General features: G+C 38.9%; 2 protein-coding genes across 3 annotated transcripts in view; both read left to right on the top strand.

The window, feature by feature from the left end:
- Positions 1–5,977: 5,977 nt before the first annotated feature.
- Positions 5,978–13,285, top strand: CLEC1B (C-type lectin domain family 1, member B). 2 transcript variants are annotated; one of them, XM_005871342.2, is made up of 6 exons: positions 5,981–6,233; positions 6,854–6,952; positions 8,163–8,285; positions 8,422–8,573; positions 11,441–11,547; positions 13,073–13,285. In XM_005871342.2, the coding sequence occupies exons 1-6, from the start codon at positions 6,170–6,172 to the stop codon at positions 13,215–13,217; spliced, it is 690 nt and encodes a 229-aa protein (XP_005871404.1). In that variant the 5' UTR covers positions 5,981–6,169; the 3' UTR covers positions 13,218–13,285. The 2 variants fall into 2 exon arrangements, with proteins under 2 accessions (XP_014399302.1, XP_005871404.1); XM_014543816.1 differs by lacking the exon at positions 6,854–6,952 and having other exon boundaries at positions 5,978–6,233.
- Positions 13,286–17,882: 4,597 nt separating this feature from the next.
- Positions 17,883–21,116, top strand: part of CLEC9A (C-type lectin domain family 9, member A) — a 15,470-nt gene continuing 12,236 nt past the window's right edge. Inside the window, exons 1-2 of the mRNA XM_005871348.2 lie at positions 17,883–17,973; positions 20,059–20,139. Coding sequence (XP_005871410.1) covers positions 17,883–17,973; positions 20,059–20,139 — 172 coding nt within the window. The remainder of the gene's footprint in view (positions 17,974–20,058; positions 20,140–21,116) is intronic.

The following is a 21,116-nucleotide window of genomic DNA, read 5'->3' as shown; positions in this document are numbered from 1 at the left end:
GGCTGATGGCTTAAGAAATTCAAGTGTGTGTGTGTGTGTGTGTGTGTGTGTAGGAAAGGGAGGGAGAGAGAGAGAGAGCGCAATGGGGCATTGAGAAGAAATGGATAGCTATTAAAACTGCATTTTCTCTGTTTCACTGACCAAATATACAAAAACATTTACATCTGTATGCATGATAATATCATTTTCAACCATTTTCCATGGTTAAATTGTACAAACTCTTATCTATGTTCATTCCTATCTGTACATTGAAATCCATTCCATCTATCTACTCAAAGATTTTTAACTTATAATTTTCTGTCTCTGGGATCATTATTTTTTTCAGCTGGTTGAGTCATCTTAACTTACAAATATGTGATATCTTCTATTTTAAAAATAAGCAGAAAATCTCTTGTTCACCCACCTCACACACACTACACACTATCACCTCATTTCTCTAATCCTCTTAACAATAAAAGTGTTAAAAAGCTGCCTATTCCTGCTGTTTCTTCCTACTTTTCCTGAGCCCACACTAATCAGTCTTTTCCCCTCACTTTTTATAAAAATGCTTTTTTCCAAGTCACCATTAACTTCCACAGTAACACATTCACAAGCTGTTTCTGAGGATTCATCTTAGCCTACAAGCAACATTCAACATAACTGATTCTTAAAATTTATCTTCAAAAATATTTACAAGAAGGGATGAAGAAAAGTAAAAATTAAATTTGGAGGCATCAAAGGCATAAGGGATGAAGAAAAGTAAAAATTAAATTTGGAGGCATAAAAGGCATAAAGAAAGTCAAGATAAAAGCAAAGAGAAGAACTGGCCACAAGGAGGAGCCAGAGGATGAGTATAGGATGGAATTTATTTTGAAATGTATATTCATCCAATAAGCATAATACAATATCCTGATTAAAATAAAGGACGATGAAGACAGACTGATTGATTCAAATCCTAGATCAACAGGATTTCATAACAGGAAATCTTAGCTTTTTCAAAATGAAAAAAAAATAAACAGCATTTAATTTGTGTAAAAGGTTAGTAAGTAAAAGTTGAACCAACAATTTTAAGGCAGAAGACTGAGAGGGAATAGGATATCACCAATAAATGCACTGAAGGATTAGCTTAAAGGTTATAAACATTTAAAAGACCATAAAAAGATATCACCAACTTTAAAATGCTCAGTTTCTTTACATTTTTCAGTTTAGAGACACTCTTATAGCATTCATAGTAGTCAACATTATATTCTTTTTGTCTTTTTCTTTTACACATCTACTAGCCACCATTATACATTGATCAGTCTTATCCACGATGTTATGCATTCCACTAATTTCCTTTCTTGTTGAATCTACAACTTGTCATTGGGATCCTAGTGTGTTGTACTCATTCTTCAGCTATCAGCATAGATAATGGAGTCTGGACTAAATTTAAAATCCATCATACTGTAGTGGAAAGAATGTGGAGGTAGATGGTACTACTTTTTATAAGAAGTGTGAAAATAGAAAAGTCGCAAGATTCCTTAAACTTCTCTTTTTACATGTAGAATGAAAATGCCCATTGTACATGTATGTACGTATGTATTCATTCATTCTTTCTTTCTTTCTTTCACCATATCTATTGGATGATTGCTGTATGTCAGTCACTATTTTAGAGTCACGGAATACTCTCTTGAGGGGATAATTACAAAAAATTTAAATATCTAGGGAGACTCTGTGTGCCAGATAGTTATAAGTGCTACAGAAAAGAGAGAAGCTTTTCTGTAGGGACAAGAATGTGGGCTGGTGTGTGGTGTGATGAGGGAAGTTGTTCTAAATACTGAAAAATAAAGGTTAGGTAGCAAAAATCTAAGATTTTTATGCTCCATAAGGACTAGTACCATGACTTTCTCCATGAATATTCACCAATGTCAGTGTTTGAAACAAAATGAACATTACTTAAATATTTGCTTTAAACTAAAAGGTAATTTATGGAAAAGTGCTTCTTAATCTCTAAAATATTAAACAAATAAAGGTTTTTTTATTACAAATTCAAACTCATAAGGCTGTTTGGACTAAAGAACTATTTTTTCAGGGTGGTGTCTGTTTGGTTTTTTTTTCCAGTTTCCTGAACTATGAAAAGAGGGAACAATAAAATATGCAAACAAAAATAAAATATGGCAATAACATGCCTTGTAGTGTGATTAAGAGATATCTAGAAAAGCCCCTGGATTTTGGAAAAGGGGAGGGGAAGTTTATTACATCTGTTTGTTTTTCCTGCAGTTCTCTGATTAACTGTTGCTGAGTAACTCAGCTTGTATTTATAGGATATGTATAGCAAGAAAGCAGAATTAACACTAAATGTTATCAGGAGTTCCTTTGACCCTGAGAGTCTCTGTACTCAACTAGCGTATACTTAACACCGCCAAGCCATGCTTGGGGAATAAAAATAAAGGCAAATATATTTTAATGAAACATAAATCTAAATATAAGACCCTTAGTCTGTGGCTAGAGTAATTGAAGTTTCAAAAAAACAATATGAATTACAATCCAGAAGCTAAGATATAGCAAATAAATATCCTCTGAGGTTTAATGTTACCCTATTTCAGCTTTACCTACTTCTAGTGTTAATGTACAGTTTTGAGAACTCATGGATCAAACTCAAGACCAGCACATTCCTGGTGGTTTACAAAAGGAATAAATGGAATATTTTTATAATTAAGCCAAGTAGCTAAGACCTAGAGAATATGGTAACTCTGACAAAGCAAGCTAATTGTTATGTTTCATACCTTCTTAAAGTGTCTGTTAATTGAACAAGAAAATGTTTACAAGAATTATAAGTGCTTCCAAATGTCCATCCATCTTCATTTACATATTTGATTTAATTTAACTGTAAATTTTCAGAAGTTAGCTACATGGTTATTAAGGGAACAGAGTCATGCTTTATTGAAAAGATGCCATTTGAACCATAACCTCCACACTCTTCTTTCTGTCACTTGGGCACAATTATTTTTCAGTGTTTCTGTATATTTTAGGGGAAAAAAACAACACTAAAGTAAGGCAGTGTCAGAAAAAAAAACTGAAAAAGAGAAGAGATAGATGAGAAGAAAACCTCATGACATGGTAGGTGAGTAGATGTGGGCAATAGAAGAGAGGGAAAGTCAAACATTCTCAGGCTGTGGTGGCAGACTGGGGTGATCAATGTTAGGAAGAGTGAGGAGTCCACTTTGGCTGAAACGAAGTTACTCAGAAACAGAAACAGAGGTGGATAAATGGTAGAATAATTATCTGAAATTACTCTACTTATGACTGCGAATCAATGAATAGTATAACTGAGATAAGAAACTCAGTGACAAATATAGGTCTGGGAATTTTAAAAATTTGATTATTTAATTTTGGGAACATTATTGAATTTGACTTTTAGTTAAAGTGGGATATTTTATTAAGGATTGGGTTTTGGTGAAAATACTCAAATCATGCTAAGTTCAAGTTTTTAAAATCAGCAAGGCCTTTCATGCTTGTTTTGTTTATTCTTTACACCTCTTCTCAAAATAGTTTGAGGTGTGTATGGAAAGAAATTTTAAAATAAAAGATTATTTTATGTGAATCAACAAAGAATTCAGAGTGAAGGAGATAACAGGAAGAAAAATATATGTATACAAGATGTGCTAATTAGAAAATGAATAAACAAAATATCTTCCATGAGATCCTATGTAATTACGATATTGAATAGTAAAGTCTAACACTATCAAGCGAAAAAAGAATAGAAATAAGATAATTAAGAAGAAAAATGCCTAATAGTTTCAGAAGAAGAGTAGCTTTTCTGGCCCTGAAGTTTTAACAAAAATATATAAGAACTACCTAGTGACAAAGTAGATAGAAACCTCACCAATATTTTTCTAGTAAGCATAGCAGTTAGCTTTCTATGGTTGTTCTTATAAATACTTTCATTTAAGCTAAAAGGACAATTAAAAATCCATTTTATAAAGTTAAATGTGTGGGAGATCTGGATGTCACACGAAGGCAGCAGTAGCCTCACTTATCTGTATCATCAGTGTGAGCAGACAGGCAATTTTTTACTATTTTATTTATTAACTAGAGGCCTGGAGCATGAAATTCATGCACGGGTACAGTCCCTAGACCTGGCCTGCGATAAGGGCCATCTTCCCTGGCTACCTGCAGCTGACCCCACCCCCCACCATCACCCACCCCAGTTTTCTGTTCACCATTGGAGCCTGCTGGCTGGGGAAAAGGACCAAGAGGTGGTCAGTGCACCTCATAGTGACTGGTCGAGAGGTAGTTCTGGTTGTGCTGCTGTTAAGGTCAATTTTCATATCATCCTTTTTATTATATAGGATAGAGGCCCGGTGCCAGGGTGGGGGCTGACTGGCCTTCCCTGATAGGGGCCCCCAGATCAGATTGGGGGTCCCTGCTGGGGGGCAAGGCCAGCAGGGGCAAGGGATCACCCACCCCCCGATCAGGGAGGGGGTCCCTGCTAGGGGGTGAGGGGCTGAGGGTGGTTTTCAGGCTGGCCACATCCCTGATTGGAGTGGGGGTTCCTGCTGGGGGGAGGCCAGCCAGGGCAGTGGCCGCAGGTGGTTTGCAGACCGGCTATGCCCCTGACTGGGGTAAAGGTCCCCACTAGGGGCTGGGGCCAGCCAGGGTAAGGGGCCCAGGGTGGTTTGCAGGCCAGCCATGCCCCTGATTGGGGTGGGCTCCCTGCTGGAGAGTGGGGCCAGCCAGGGCAAGGGGTCACAGTGGTTCTGGTCTCTGGTCATTCTGGTCTTTCTGCCGTTTCTGTCACTGGACTTTTATTATAGAGGATTCTACTTCTTGTTCCAAAAATGACTAAAGAATGGGACAGATTAAGTAAACTGCTCATATGCTAGACATTATAAGACTTCAATACATTTAAATAAAACTAAGTTATTTTTTGAGAAATAATTAACATTAAAATTTTGTTATGATAAAAGTTAAATGTGTGGAATAAATATTATGACTAGAGGCCTGGTGCACAAAATTCATGCACTGGGGATCGGGGTGTCCCTTAGCCTGGCCTGTGCCCTCTCACAGTCCGGGACCCCTCCCTCCTTACCACCCACCTGCTTACTGCTTCCTACTGCTCGGCTTGCTGATCCTTAGTGCTGCCATGAAGGCTCCCACCACCACCGCTGCACTCGCCAGCTGTGAGCCCCGCTTCTGGCTGAGTGGCACTCCCCCTATGGGAACACACTGACCACCATGGGGCAGCTCCTGCATTTAGCGTCTGCCCCTTGGTGGTCAGTTCATAGCCACCAGTCATTCCGCCATTTGGTCAATTTGCATATGAGGGTTTTATTATATAGGATGTAAAGGACACTAGAAATACATTTCTTCTCTAAAAAAATATCTCTTCAAGTATAGCACCACTGTGCTTAATATTACATTATTTCATAGAATTAGGATTTTTCCATTCCTGGAAATTCGCTTGAAAATGCAAACATTAATGAAAGGTAATAACACATTAAGTCACTAACTCTGCATTATTTCACTTTATTTGATGTTGTCCTTTGATGTCTAAACCTAAGAAATATGATGCCTGCCTCATGTGGAGTCCTTGAATTTCTGAAGAATTTCATTTGAGAAAGATGCAAGTATTTGGTTGAATTCTAGGTCATAATTAGAAATGGCTCCTTCTAACATAAGACCATGAAATATCTAACTAAGCCCATATTTGATCAAGTGATATTAGCTTTTTCTCCTCACAATAGGATAGACTATATATTTACTGGTGTTTTGCCCCCGAATTCTCATCAGAAAGTAGTTTATTTTAACAATGTGATCCAGACTTTGTTAGGGTTAAGATCAAGCATGAACTTTTGTTCTTTGAAAGGATACACATGATGGGATATCCCTCCATTTAGAGTTGAAGATAAGGAAACGAGAAACAAATGCTGCTATCTACTCCTTTCAACAAGTTATTATTATTTTTGCGTTTTTATGTTCAAGGTCCATGTATCTCTAAGCAGCTATGAAAGGGCTTCCTGGAAAGAAAAAACAAAACAAAAAAATGGAAAGAAAAAAAACACACAAAAACCCACACATCCCCAACTCATGGCTCCACCTTATGAGAGAGAGGAGGATCACAGACTGACAGACACAGAAATAACAAAAGTGGACACTACATTTTGCAAAGTCATTGGACCCTGAGCTCACTTGCAGTGCAAAGGAAACCATGCAGGATGAAGATGGATACATCACCTTAAATATTAAGACTCGCAAGCCAGCTCTCACCTCAGGTAAGAATACCCAGAGCAAGCCATTTGAAAATTAATTATATGAGTGGGTCAACTCTAGTTTTCTTTTCTTTTTTTTTTAACTAGTATAGCATGTATGGTTTTATTTTCCTGAATGGCCTTATTTTCCTATAGCATTTGAATACTATCCACATAGATTCAGATAGACTTGTTTAGGCAGCAAACAAGAAAAGATACAAGCAAGGAACATTACTTTATGCTTACAGAGTTTAATGTCAGAGGGACTAGAAACCATGAGGGTAAAGGAGGGGAATGTTTGAAAACCCCATTTTTTTAACATGTCAGCAAATGGGTGTGATTCTCTAGGTCTTGCTCATTAAAGCAGTTACTTATGGGGATGACCACAAAACAAAACAGAGACAAACACACAGAGTGTGAGTTATATTTGGACTCAGAGAGACGTGCTCTGAGGACGGGAATGGAGGTATGGAGTGGGGGTGGGTTGTGCTGACTGTTGGTGATCACCAAGGGAGCATGGCAAGATCTGCCCATGATGCTGTTTACATCACTGAAAAAAATCCTGAGAGGGCAGGGCCAGGAGTGTCGCTGCCCGGTACCCATGCCCACACCTGTTCCCTGACATCTTTATTGTATGCCCACAGTTGACCCTGCTTCCTCGTCATTGTGGCGGGTAATGGCTTTGATTCTGCTGGTCTTGTGCATTGGGCTGGTTGTTGGACTCGTGGCTCTGGGGATAATGTGTAAGTGTTGACTCATTCAACGATTGCATCTGAGAAAGGCAATGCCTGAGGGTCCTGGTGTATGCCACTGAGCTTAACTGTCCGTATTTGTCTATCTGTCACTACTCCAGTTATTCTAGCCACCGCTGCCATGATATTCTCATGAAAAGGGAACTCTGAACTTTCTCTCCTGATTAAAATCATCTTTAGATTTCTTTTGAGTTAAAACTTATTTTCAAGAATTTTAGACCGGTTCTTAAGTTTCTCCTCAGTATATTTCCACGCTATCTTTTGAAACTTTTTTCCATTCTCCTGCATATCTTAAGATCCTGCCAACAAGGACTTTTCTCCACTTCACAAATAAACCCTGTCCCTCACCTGAGATTTTGTTCATTCTATTCCCTCTATTTTCCCTATAAATCTAAAAGCCCTCCAATGCCATAGTATTATCTGTGTAGTTGTTTGTTTGTGTTCCTGTTTATTTTTTCATAAGATATTTTAGAATCTTCCATTCAACATTTTTTATTTACCTGAATATCCCAGTACTTTTAGCATAAAATGAATTAATATGCATTTTTAAATAAATGGATATTTTGGTAATGCATGAAAAACAAAACAACAGAATTTATTCGCCTACATGAAATCCACTTAGAAATCTGTATTTAAGGAAACTTTCAAAACAACTGCTGTGGGAATGCGATTTGATCATGGCATTTTCTTATTTGCTATTAATTCCTTCAAATAGTTCACTTATTATCTGAATAACCCTGTCAGTTTTTCTTAGTTCTTAATTTGTTCTTTACGCCCCTCCCTTTTGCCTCGATCTCTTTTCAGCGCTCATTTATTCATGTGTATCTAATACAGTGATTTTCAACTGGTGTGCTACAAGAATGTTTAAAACATGCAATACCTGACTACTTAGTCAGGGGCACTGACTTCCCTTAGATTGTCAAATTAAAAAAAAATGACAACATCACACAACAATAACCATCCAGTGTGAATGAATCAAAATTATACCCTTTTTATTTGTCAGATTAGCAAAAAAAAATATTTTTATGTGCCTCAGTTTTAGTAATTACTTTATGTGTGCCATGAGATGAAAAAGGTTGAAAATGACTGGTCTAGTAAACACTTCATAGATTGATAACCCTAGTGAAATTAGTTTATTGAAAGATCCTTGCATTATCTTTATTCTCCTTATTACAAATTATTAACTAATTTTTACATCTAGCTGTCACACAACAAAACTATCTACAAATTGAGAATAAAAATCTCTCAGGAATTCTGCAACAATTATTAGCAAACCAGTTCTGCCAAGATTTAATGAAACCATCAGAGCAGAAGGACAGTTTCAGTAAGTATGATTTGGTAACCTCACCTCTCCTACCCTAGAGTATTTCTGTAATGCTATCTGTAGGAAACATTGTATTTATAGGAAAAGTAAGTCCTACTTAGAATAAAAGGATTCCTATGCTTGATTTCTCCTTAAGGCCATAAAGACAGCCCATGTGACAAAAATTGGAGATATTATGAAGGTAATTGCTATGGATTCTTCAGGCACAACCTGACTTGGGAAGAGAGTAAGCAGTACTGTGCCAACATGAATGCCACTCTGCTGAAGATTGCCAGCCAGAACATTCTGGTAAGGAGATTCCCATGCCAAATATTTTTAAATCATAAGGAGAAAAATCTGAAGTGAAAAATTTGACTTTAAAAAACCACACACACAAATTTTTTTCTCATGCCTTGTGGTTTGTGAAATTCTAAGAACGTTATCAAGCTCAGTAAATATCAACATGTTTGGGTTTTTTTTTACTTTTCATTCCCTAATAAGTGAACTTGGTACAATTCTAAATATCAAATATAGTTAAGTGATATTAACATAGAATATAATCTAACTTTCTTGCGGTCCAGGGTGTTATAACGAAGCTTTGTCTTTGTGCCTTTAAAGAACTGTGGAGTTAGTTGCCTCTCGTAGGCACTGAGACCCAGCATAGAACCTGCAGCCTGGGCATGTGCCCTGACTGGGAATCGAACCCATGACCCTTCCGTGCACGGGACAAAGGCCCAACCAACTGAGCCACGCTGGCCAGGGCAGCGCACGGAAGTTTCAAAGGCCCATTGCTTAGAATAGTGCCTGGCCCATGGGAATGGCCCGGTGCCTGTTGCCTCTTGGGGATATTGGCCTTCCGGGTAAAACCCACTCCCAAGGTCTGAGGGACCCTGAAGACCACCTTGGAGGCAGAAGAATTCCACTGGGTCAGGAGTCTTGAAACTCTGAGTCAGTTGTAAGGGCTCTGAGTTCATAAAAAGGGAAATTGAGGCCCCCAAAAGTGAGACTCATCCACACCCTCTGAACCATGGTCGGCAACAGGATCAGGGGACCCCACACCAGAACCCCAGGAAGCAGGCAGAAGCAGGAGAGGCAGGCAAGGCTCTGTTCCCCTGCCCCGCTGTGTGACTTGGGACAGCCAGACCACCTCTCTGAGTCTGCAGCCCCAGCAAGGAAGCTCTGTGCTCCAGGCTGCTCAGGCCCAGGCGGGCTCTGGACTCACCCCTCCAAAGCCCCCCACCATGGAGCCACCAGGCCTTCCTGTTTACTGGAGGCCCCTTTGCAGGCTGGGAGGCGACAGCCTTGGCCTTTTCTGCTCCCCGCTTCCTTCCTCTCCCACTTCAGCGCCTCCGCCAGGCCCTCAGGGCCCCCAAGGCCAAGACTTAGGAGCACCATCCAGTGGGGGAAGCTGAGGCCACCACTCCAGAAGACCTACCCAGGAGCGTGCTCTCTCTCTGAGAACCTGAGGTTTCAGAGGTGCTGAGCCATCCCTCTGGCACCTTGGGACAAGCCATTTCCTGGAGTGTCGCTGGAGACATGAAGACTATGACAGCATTGACTGTCCTGGATCTGACACCACGCCCACCTCTCAGCCCAGCAGTAGGGGAGGAGCACACGCTGACCTTGAAGGTGTCCCCTCCTCCCCATCCTTCCTCTCCCTCCTCTCTGAGCTCCCCAATGTGGGCCTCAGACCAGCAGCCCAGCCAGGCCTCACTACCCAGATAAACCTGCTGAATGAATCAGAAGCAGCTTTTTAGCGAGACCCTCTCATGTGCACTTAAAGCCAGATGCTGCCCATCTGCCCATTCTGCCTGGTTTTAAAACCCTTGTGAGCCTCACCGATTCGGTATCCTTGTCCCAAAGGCTTATCCTGAACGTCTGAAGCCCATACACTAACTTCAGTGTACAGGAAATTCAGGGAGTGGAGGAACAAGTCCAGCAACACCACAAGGAAGCAACAGACACATCTGGAAGGAGGAATTTTCTGCAGGACAACGGGTCCCTTCACAGGTCAATGTCATAAAAAGAAGGGGCGAGTCAGAGGTTCAAGTTTGACGGACAGCTCAAGTGCAACGTGTGGTCCTGGATTGCCTCCCAGTTTTAACAAAGACACTTTGGGGGGAAATTACATGTGGGCTGATTATTACCTATGATGTTAGTGTTAACTTAGTGTCCTCAAAACTCTGAGTTGCAGCTATATAGCAAAATGTCCTTATTTATTAGAGTCATACTGAAGTCACACTTTAGGAGTGAACTTTGTTCATATCTGCAATTTATTTTAAAATAGTTTGATAGCAATAAAACAGCAGTGAAGGAAGTATGGAAAAATGCTAACAATTACTAAATGTTGGTGATGGTATATGAAAGTTCATGATATTATTTCCTCTAATTTTGTTTGTTTGAAAATTTTTACTAAAAACAAAACTTTCTGGGCCTTCCATTGCTCTTTGGGGAAAGACTAGATACCTGGCTGAGCATTTAAGGCCCTGTAAGCGTGGCTTCTATCACCCACCAAGCTTGTCTCCAGCTAGGACACCTCCTCTAGCCTGCCTTCCAGCCCCCACTAATGCCTCAGCCCTCCCTTCACTCACTGGGTCCTCTCCACCTCTCCAGCTCTGCAGAGCTGTTCCCTCTATCCTTCCATGCTCTCTGTCTCGTGGTGAAGTGAACTCCTAGGTGTCTTTAGGGCCCCACTCCAGAGCTCTAGGTCAAGGAACCCTCTGCCACCAGAGGCCCCTCTGAGCTGTGTGCACTGAGCTGCCCAGAACTGGTCTCAGGTGATTAGGCCTGATGGAGTTTTGCGAGCATGGGTCCCCTCCTGGTGCCGGGAGTCACAACACAGTGGGCCAGGGCTTATAAGCCTCCATGGCAGGTGCCGGAGTGCTGCTGAAGGAACAAACGTGCATGAAGGAAACCCTCAAAGGAAGGTTAATAGGGGCAAAAGTTGGGTAGTGGTTACTAGAACTTTTAAAATTTTTGTTTGTTTTCTTTAAGTTTTCAAGCCTTTTTTTGTGAACAAAGTGATTCTATGGTGAAGAATTTGGTTCAGCTTAGGTTTTCATAAATTGGCACACACCTGAATTCAGGAAGCTGTAATAAGAAAATAAAGATAATGGTGAAAAATAAAAGAACTGTGTAAGCTTTCTGACCATTATTTTTATCTGTGTTTGCAACAGGAATATATCAAATCCAGGACTGGATTAATTCGTTGGGTAGGACTGTCCCGCCAGAACGTCAATAAAGTCTGGAAGTGGGAAGATGGCTCAGTTCCCTCCAAAAATATGTAAGTCACTGGGCACTCAGAATACAGCAATTTTTATTCCCAAGATACTCTATCCACTTGGGTACAAGTGACTTATAAGTTGGATAAGTTGGGAGGTAGTTCTATACCTTACTGTGGGTTATGTAAGCAGAAGCTGAGTAATTTACACCCTAATCCTAACAAGAGAACACTGGTAGTAAGACAATCCTGCTTTTTGTATCATCCCATTCCTCTGTTCTTTATCTAAGTCACAATCCACCTCTATTCCCAATGTTTTTTCTCATTCATTTCTACTGACCACTTTACTATTAGAACAGTTTATGTCTTTTTTTTTAGCTTAATCTAATTTTCTTCATATATTTTTAAAAGAAAATTATCCTTGTTATTTTGTGGTTGAAAGTTATTCATGGATTCTTTTGACTTTTCTGTAGCACGTACCTACTCTTGCACCCTAGGGGTCTCCAGGAATCAGACTCATCATCGTTTACAAGGTGGTTCTGATGTCCTTGTCGTAGGCTCCATCAGTCTGCAAATAATCCAATCAAAGAAGCCAATTGCATTGAGTTCCTTCATGTGGCTTTCCAATCTTCAGTCTCAACACCATTTTTTATCTTGTATATCAAAACTGCAATGTCTCTCCCGTTAAAAGTTAAACTCATTAACCAAAATTTATACAATCTGATTATTACTCACATTTTTAATTAGTTTATCTACAAATATTTATTAGGTATCTTCTATGAGTAGGAGACAAGGATACTTCAACTGCAAGCAAGTCTTTCCATAGACCTTGATCTCTTATAACCTGCTGTCTCATTCACAATATTGCAAGCAAACTGGTGTTCCCTCTGTTCTTTCAACAAATCAGTATCCCCCAACTATTAAGCAAGTAACCCAGTAGAACGGACCTTGTCTCTTTAACCACTCTATCATCAACACAGGAAAAAAAACAAACGTTGGCACATAGTAGGCATCCTATAGATATTTGACAAATGAATTAATAAATGTGCATTTTGTCCTCCTCTCATAAGCAGTGTAGCAGAGAATATAAACAAGTTAATACAATATAGTGTGCTGTCTTATATCTGCTATCTTATACTAGTAACATAAACCTTTATTTCAAAAATATTTAATCAACTTACTTTTCCATGAGCTCATTTCCATTCTGTGCAGCTAATTGCTGTCTGAAGCTCATCTAAATCCTACCCTTCCTTCAAGACAAAACTAAGGTATTATCTTCTATAAAAGGTAAAAAGATAAAGCCTTTCCAATTGCTTCAGATTCCCAGCCATCTCTTTCTCTGGACTACTCTGTAACTACTGTTCACTTGCTATTTAATCTTATTCTATTTTAAATCATTATTGACCTATTCAAATGGACAACTTTATACTCCCAAGCAGATTGGCAGTCTCTCAGTGAACTGAATGTTGTTTGTAACTTTCTTTTCCCACAATTTTATCTCCACTTTATGTAACAAAATTGTACACGGGGTTTTATTGCTGATTGTTTGGCTTTCAAAGGAACTCATGTCTACTTTTTTCATTCACAGGTTTGAGCTTTCTGAAAATGCAAAAGAAAATATGAATTGTGCTTATTTTCATAATGGGAAAATTCACCCTAGCTTCTGCAAGAACAGACATTATTTAATGTGTGATAAAAAGGCAGGCATGGCAAAGGTGGCCAAACTACTTTAATGCAAAGAGATGGGGAGGTTGTCACAGACAAATGCTTGATTGTATAATAAAAGATCTGGATGAAAGAATCACTAGCCATAAAATTACTTATTTCTTCCTTTATTCCCCTTGGAGTCATTATGTTTCCTACCAGCACCACATAGTCCCCTCTTTATATATCTCTTTATACAAAGGGATAACTTGGTCCCTTTTTTGTACATCCAGAAGCTAGTCTGTGAGTTGATCTTTTGTTTCCAATTGTGCTTTTTCTATTAATTTCTGTCTCCTTGTCTTCCATTCTTAATTATCTCAACATTGTATTATTCACTGTATCTTCAGACCTAAACACACATATATTTTCAATTGGAACAAGAAAGGTTTGGACTTAGTTGACTTAAGCTATGCAAAATATTTAAGTTTCAGAACCATATAAAATACCCAAGTTTGAAAGACAGCACAAGGCAGTGGGAAAAATATGAATCTTGGAATCAGAAGAATAATTTAGATGGTGTGATTATCTGAAGTACAACCATGGGCCAATTATGTAGTCTCTTTAACTTCCATTTTCTCATATTTAAAACTAGAGGCCTGGTGCATGAAATTTCGTGCACTGCGGGGGGCGGGGGGTAGGGTTCCCTCAGCCCGGCCTGCATCATCTCACAGCCTGGGACCCCTCTCTCCTTACCACCCACCTGCAGTGGAGGTGGGAGAGGCTCCTGCCACTGCCGCTGCACTCACCAGCCAGGAGCCTGGCTTCTGGCTGAGTGGTGCTCCCCTGTGGGAATGCACTGACAACCAGGGGGCAGCTCCTGCTTTGAGCATCTGCCCCCTGCTGGTCAGTGCACATCATAGTGACCAGTTGATCTGCTGTTCAGTCAATTTGCCTATTAGGGTTTTAGTATATAGGATAGGACAGTGGTCAGCAAACTGCGGCTCTCAAGCCACATGCGGCTCTTTGGCCCCTTGAGTGTGGCTCTTCCAAAAAATACCGACTTCTGCGCATGGGCCACAAAGTTTCAATCGCACTGTACGTGCACGCCCGCACGTGGTATTTTGTGGAAGAGCCACACTCAAGGGGCCAAAGAGCCGCATGTGGCTTGTGAGCCGCAGTTTGCCGACCACGGGGCTAGGATAATACCTAGCTTATATACCTCACAGTTCTACAACATAGCATAAAACTTCAGAGTACTAACTATATCAGAAACTCCATACACCTTGGATTTCCTGTTTGCTATTCTATGCCCAGCACCAAGCACAGTTCCTACCTCACGAGAAACAGAAAAAAATAGTGACTTCTCATTGTGTATAGTTCGTTACAAAGCATCAATTCAGTAAAACCCTATGTAAATATAATTTCTATTCTAAATCTACCTCTTGTAAAACTCAACAGCAGTAATTTTCTGTGCAAAGAAGGAAAAGAAAGTTTGCAAGAAACCAGATGGAGTTTAAAAATGAATAAATGCTTCTCATCAAGGCCATAGACTAGGAGACAGATCAGCAAGTAAAAATACTTTATCTAGCTCTTTTCCTGACAGTTCTATGCTGAGTAACTCCTGAAATATTTATAGACATGTGGAGAGGCACCCTTTAACGGGATAACAGGCAAAAATTGCATTTCCTTGCCACAGCTTCCCTGAAGGTACACTTTCTTCTTAAATTAGTGCTAATAACATTTATAAACATGATTCTCAAACTTCTCAACTGAGGTGTTTGTGAAAACACTAGATGTTCAAATACAAATAGTTATGCTGAAAGGCTAAGGAGACAGCCCTGTGTTTTTAATAAGCTCCCTTAATTGATTCTGATATGTCATCTGCCATAGATTTCAACTAATATTACTTTAGAACTCAATCCCTATGTGGCTTTTGTAAGTTACTTAGTCTCTTTCAAACTCAGCTTTTTTGTGTGTCTATAAAATTAGTTTAATATTATTACCTTACTCATAGGTAAGTGTGGGATTATTAATGTGATTATATAAAGCATCGAGCAGAGTACCAAGCATGTAATGAACACTCAATAAATGTGTATTACTTTTATAGCTTTGTATGCTAACATTGAAAGATATGTAAGTCTTTATCTTGTTTTATACTTTCAATAAATGAACAGGATTTTATTTGAGGGGTGGGGGGAGGGAGGAATAACAGAAAGACCTCAGATTCTGCCTCCACTTAAAATGTCTCAAGATCTTGGCATTTTGTGGTTAGTATCATTATTTTTCTACTTTTTACTTTTTATTTAGAGAAATCAAATAGAAACTAATAACTCCAAAAAAGATCTAAAAATCAGTCATGTCTCTGGACTTTAATGTTTTATCTCCCCCAAATGAAAATATGTATATATTTATACATCACTATGGTACAACAAAATTTCAAAGACTAATATCTTAGTGCATGGCAAAAATGTAATCAATAAAACTGTGCTTACAGAGATTCTTTGGTGATTTTAGTTTTGTTTTGTTTGTTTTTGGCACTCATCTCAAAAGCATTTTGTACATGAACTCAGACTATAGCACAAGTACTGTGATCAGACCACTTGGTTTCAGATGCTAACTCTTCTACTCACTACATGAGCAAACCAGTAAATAACTTGACTTCTCTGTGCCTCAATTTACAAATAAGTTAATAGTAGCACCAATATCATAGAGTTGTGAAAATCACAATAATTCATATCAAAGCCCTTGGAAACAGTACTTAATGAATAGTAAATAAGTATGATTAAAAACATCAAATATAAAATGAGTCTCATATTAATCTTCTATTAAGAGATCCCAATGGATCCAAAAAAATTTACTAGAGAATACGAAGTGCTGATAAAATTTAAGAGAATCTAGAAATTAACGGCAACACTTTGAACTATGTTCCTGACATTAGTCTTAATGTACATTTGGTATGTTTATGGTTTCTACAATTTTTTTTTCTCCTGAAGACAGAAATATTTTCATTGATTAAGTCACATTATTTTTCACATCAGAATCTCAGGTCACATGAAAGTCATATAAAATACTCGGAGAACTTTCTGGATATCCTCCATTCGCCTCTTGAGTTCTCCTTATCCCCACTCTGTGCCTTGGAGGCAGAGCTCAGATGAACAGCATCATCAGGGTAGACTGGGCCTGTGGCTTCCAGCAAATTCAGCCGCTGGGAGGTGCGAGCAGTGATCAGAAGGTGACAGGGGAGAATGCATAGAGTGTTTATTCCCCTGGCTCTCTGTCTACCATGCTGGTCTTTTCTCTCTCAGGCCACAAAAGTGTCAGTAAACACCCTTCTCTGGACCCCTTAGGCAGAAGGGTAATAACAGCTCCCCAAAGCATATATCACCTCCTCTTTTTTGCTTCCTTAAATCCTTAACAAAATTTCATCAACAACCTCTTTTTGCTTCCTTTAATCCTTATCAAAAGTTCGTAAACAGCATCTTTATGAATTGCCCTTAGAATACCCCTGAGAGCCATTTGTTTCCCTCGGTTGCAGAGATCAATGATGGATCCAGTGAGACACTGAAACAAAAGAGAACATTGCAATTTTGCAGACTGTTGGGGTTTGCAGACTGTAAATTACTGAGAGATGACCTTTAGCCAGAAGAACAAATGACCAATGATAATTAAAGTATCAAATTTCTCAATACCAGTGCAATAGCTGCAGGATGTGGCAGAAATAGCCATCTATCTACTAAATAATTCATGCTTCCCTTCTAGAATGAAGTTGTCACAGAAAGCTTGCCAGCCAGACAAAAGTTACATTTATCAGGCCGAGCCTTAGATCCAAACACAGGTGTTACATTAGTGCATGTGGAGGTGATATGTTGCTTCTAGGTTATGGCTTTCAAGATGTGGATTTGCCTCCTTCTTGTCTCCTTTCCAATGGCTAGAAGTAGAAGACAGGAGGCATCTGGGCACCATTTGAATGAAAACTACCGAGTAACCAGGATTACTGAAGCTAGAATGTTATGTGAGCAAGAAATAAGCTTTTATTGTGTTAAACTGATATTTTGAGATTTACTTCTCACAGCAACTGCATTAACCTAATAGTGTGTAAATTTATTTCAGGGAACATCGATGAGAGAGAAACATCGATCAGCTGCCTCCTGCACACCCCCTACTGGGGATGTGCCTGCAACCAAGGTACATGCCCTTGACCAGAATCGAACCTGGGACCTTTCAGTCCACAGGCCAACGCTCTATCCGCTGAGCCAAACCGGTTAGGGCTCTTCCTAGCTTTCTGATTTAAGGATACACAGTGACCAACAACACTCCTTACACCCTGGATTGCCCAAAGTGAGCTACATTTGTATCTTTGCTATCCACGTCATTCCCATGCTTTGTGTCCTATAACAAATATAAGTACATTTTTTTTGCACTTCTCTTCATTTTAACAGTAATTCAGTGCTATCACCTGAAACATCTGCTACATCTTAGAAACCAGGCCAATCGCAGGTTCTATCAGTGGCCATTTGAGTTCAGTTCCTTTCTCATTTCCTTCTTTAGCAAGTTGTGCTTTGGATTAAACTTCATAAACTTCTACTTTCTGGATGAAGATGCATTATTCTATTCCTTAAACCCCAACAGATTTTCCCACCAGTGTGTAAAAATAGCCAATTTCAGTTCTTTCACCAATCTGCTCCTGACTACAAAAGCAGTTATTTGTCTTAGCTTCTCGTGCGGACTGCCTCACCTATCAAAGCCCTTCAGACATGCAGGATGAAGATCTCTATACCTCCCTTCAATGGGACACTCCAACTCCACACCCTTCCCAGAAACACCAGTCTTCCACCAAATGTTCAGGTAACCAGTTCTAATTATTTGGTCCAAGACTGTGCAGTGTATGTTTTGTTTCCCATTACATATTGAGCCCAGGTGAATTTTCTAATGAGGTAACCCATTTTAGAATATGATAATGTGCAGGCTATGCTAACATTAAAAAATGAAATAGCCTGGCCGGAGTGGCTCAGTGGTTGAACAGGAGATCATGGTTAGATTCCTGGTCAGGGCATATGCCTGGGTTGCGGACTCTATCCCCAGTGTGGGGTGTGCAGGAGCCAGCCGATCAATGATGCTCTCTTATCATTGATGTTTCTATCTCTCCTCCCTCTCCCTTCCTCTCTGAGATCCATAAAATTTTAAAAAAATGAAATAAATAATAGCAGTAATAAGTAAAGATGAAGTTAAAAGAGCAATGGACTTGACAAATGTGTAGTTCTATCTCTCTCTCTCCCCAAAGAATTCCTGGATTTGGAAAATAAGTGAAAAAAATCATATTTCTTATTATTTCAGTTTCTGCATAAATACTCCTTTGCAAATTGTCTGACAAATATTACAAAATAAAGGGAAAATGGACATTGAAAAACTGGTCAAATCTCATCAGCCTGGAGCTATCTGCTATAGTAATCAGTTCTGTCTTTATTAAGTTTAGTATTTATATTAGTTCCCTATTATTGATGTAACAAATTACCACAGACCCAGGGGCTTAATACAACACAGATTTATTAACTTACAGGACTAGAGACCAGAAGTCTGAACTGGGTCTTACTGGGCTGCATTCCCTCTAGAGCAGTGGCTCTCAACCTCTGCTGCACATTAGAATCACCTGGGAATCTTTTTAAAATCCTGATTTCTGGGCCTCATCCTCCGGAAATTCTGTTTCTTTGTTACTAATGTTGTGGCCCCACCCCATAACAAAGAAACAGAATTTCCGGAGGATGAGGCCCAGAAATCAGGATTTTAAAAAGATTCCCAGGTGATTCTAATGTGCAGCCAAAGTTGAGAACCACTGATCTATAGGCTCCAGGGTACAATCCCTTCCCTTGTTCTTTCCCAGCTCGAGAGCTGCATTTCCATGGCTCCTGGCTTCTTCCTCACTCTTCAGAGCCAGCAGCATCATGTCTGCTCCCATCATCGTACTGCGCTGTCCCTTTGATCTCCTACCTCTCACTTACAAGAGCCCAGATGGAGGAACAGAATATCCTCTCTGTCCTACATTTGTTAACTTAATTACATCTTCAGTCTCCTTTGCCACATTAGGTAACATTTACAGGTTCCAGGGATTAGAACACAGGTATCTTGGGCTGGTACATTATTCAGCTTACCCCACTATACAAAGATAAATTTGTCTATTTTTCTCTGATTAGTGTTGAGAATACAACCAGTTACAAAATCTTCATTTTTTTTTCCTAAATAGTTGCAAAATTACCTCTGGGAAAAATCTTCCTCATCCAAAACTATATGTTTAAAAAGAAATGTCTTTGGCCCTGACTGGTTTTGGCTCATGGATAGAGTGTTGCCCTGCGGACTGAAGGGTCCTGAGTTGGATTCCAGTCAAGGGCACATGCCCAGGTTGTGGGCCTGATTCCCAGTGGGCAGCTGATCAATGATTCTCTCTCATCATTGATGTTTCTACCTCTCTCTCCTTCTCATTTCCTCTCTGAAAGCAATAATATATATATAAATGTCTTTGAACCAATCATGTTCAAGTGACACTAAAAAGAGATGAGGAGATGCATAGTATTTTTGCTTTCAAAAATAAAAGCTTGCTTCCTGATCTGCTACAATCTCAAAAATATTTTGAGAAAGAATACATATAACTAGTTAGTAAGTTTGTGGCATCATATATACATATAAAGGTAAAAGAAGTATGTTATTAAAAATGTCAGTTCAATTTGACATTTTTGCAATCAAATGTATTCCAAGTAACAACTTGCATTTCAAAGAGTTTGAGTTCTCTTTTTACTGTTACAGTTACATGGTGTCAAAAATTCTGTGGTTGAAATGCCTAAGGTTAATTCCTTCTTTCACTCAGTCTAGTTTTATCCTGGCCCATCCCTTTCACCTACTTTTTCTAACTCAACTTTATTGTCCCTATTCCTTGTTTAGGAACATGTTGTCTTATGATGGTGATATCATGTATTTTCTGCGTGGGCTCATTAACTGCCTCCATTTTCTTGGGTATTAAGTGTAAGTACAAAAGGATTTTAAAAAATCTGTATGTATTATATACGACATGTCATTTAACATACAATTACATCTGTATATTATAATAAATAAAACTTCATAATTTACAAATGGATAAATATATCAATTATAAACATATAAATGAAAAAAATAATAACATCCTAATATAATTTATGAAATATTGATTTAATATAACACTCTAAGGATTTGGATGTTGTTATAACTTTTAATGTTCAATGGCATGGTGTTTAACTCAAATCTAATGCTGAGTATCTTTGGGAAAAAGAATGTAAATAATTACTTATGTGAATTGTGTTAGCATGTGAAAAATTTCAGTAAATGCTCTATGTATTCTAATATGCATTTATTCTAAACTTTACTTGTGCAGATTATTTTAATAAGAGTTCACTTTATTTTAGACAAGGAGCAATTTAATGTTTAATGCAAGCCTGAGAACTTTATTTGGGCCATATTTAATCACATTTATTTATTTCTTTTACTCCAAATGTGAGATGTTTCCACCTCTAGCAAGTGAATTTTTTATGAAATATAATAATTACAGGGCTGCAAGTTCCACAAAAATGACTAAGAAAATTTATTATCACTCATGCTACCTCCAAGAAATATGCTGAGACAAAGATGAAGTTATTGTTGAGATAATTTTTCTCTCTTGCGTGCTTTGGCAAATCATTTCTCTCCCTCGGAGGCATTAGCTGGTGACTGAGAATTATGAGTTCTGAAATGAGGAAGAGAAGGGTTCAGATTTGCTTCTAGCAAGTACAGGAAACTTGACCTGAATCATGTTACCTATGAATTCGTTTCCCTGGTGGTTCTGAAAGGAATGCTTTAGTAATTACTAGGAGCTCAAAAAGTAATTGTTACTGTGTCTATCTCCTCAAATAAAATTTCACAGCCTAGCATAATTATTAGAACTTCCAGAAAGCTTTTATCTCATCTCATCCCATCCTCTCTCTGTGCTT

This window comes from Myotis brandtii, unplaced genomic scaffold (assembly GCF_000412655.1).
Source record: "Myotis brandtii unplaced genomic scaffold, ASM41265v1 scaffold337, whole genome shotgun sequence".
NCBI classification, from domain to species: domain Eukaryota; kingdom Metazoa; phylum Chordata; class Mammalia; order Chiroptera; family Vespertilionidae; genus Myotis; species Myotis brandtii.
Note: the sequence above shows the minus strand (reverse complement) of the source record. Positions and strands in the feature narration are given on the sequence as shown.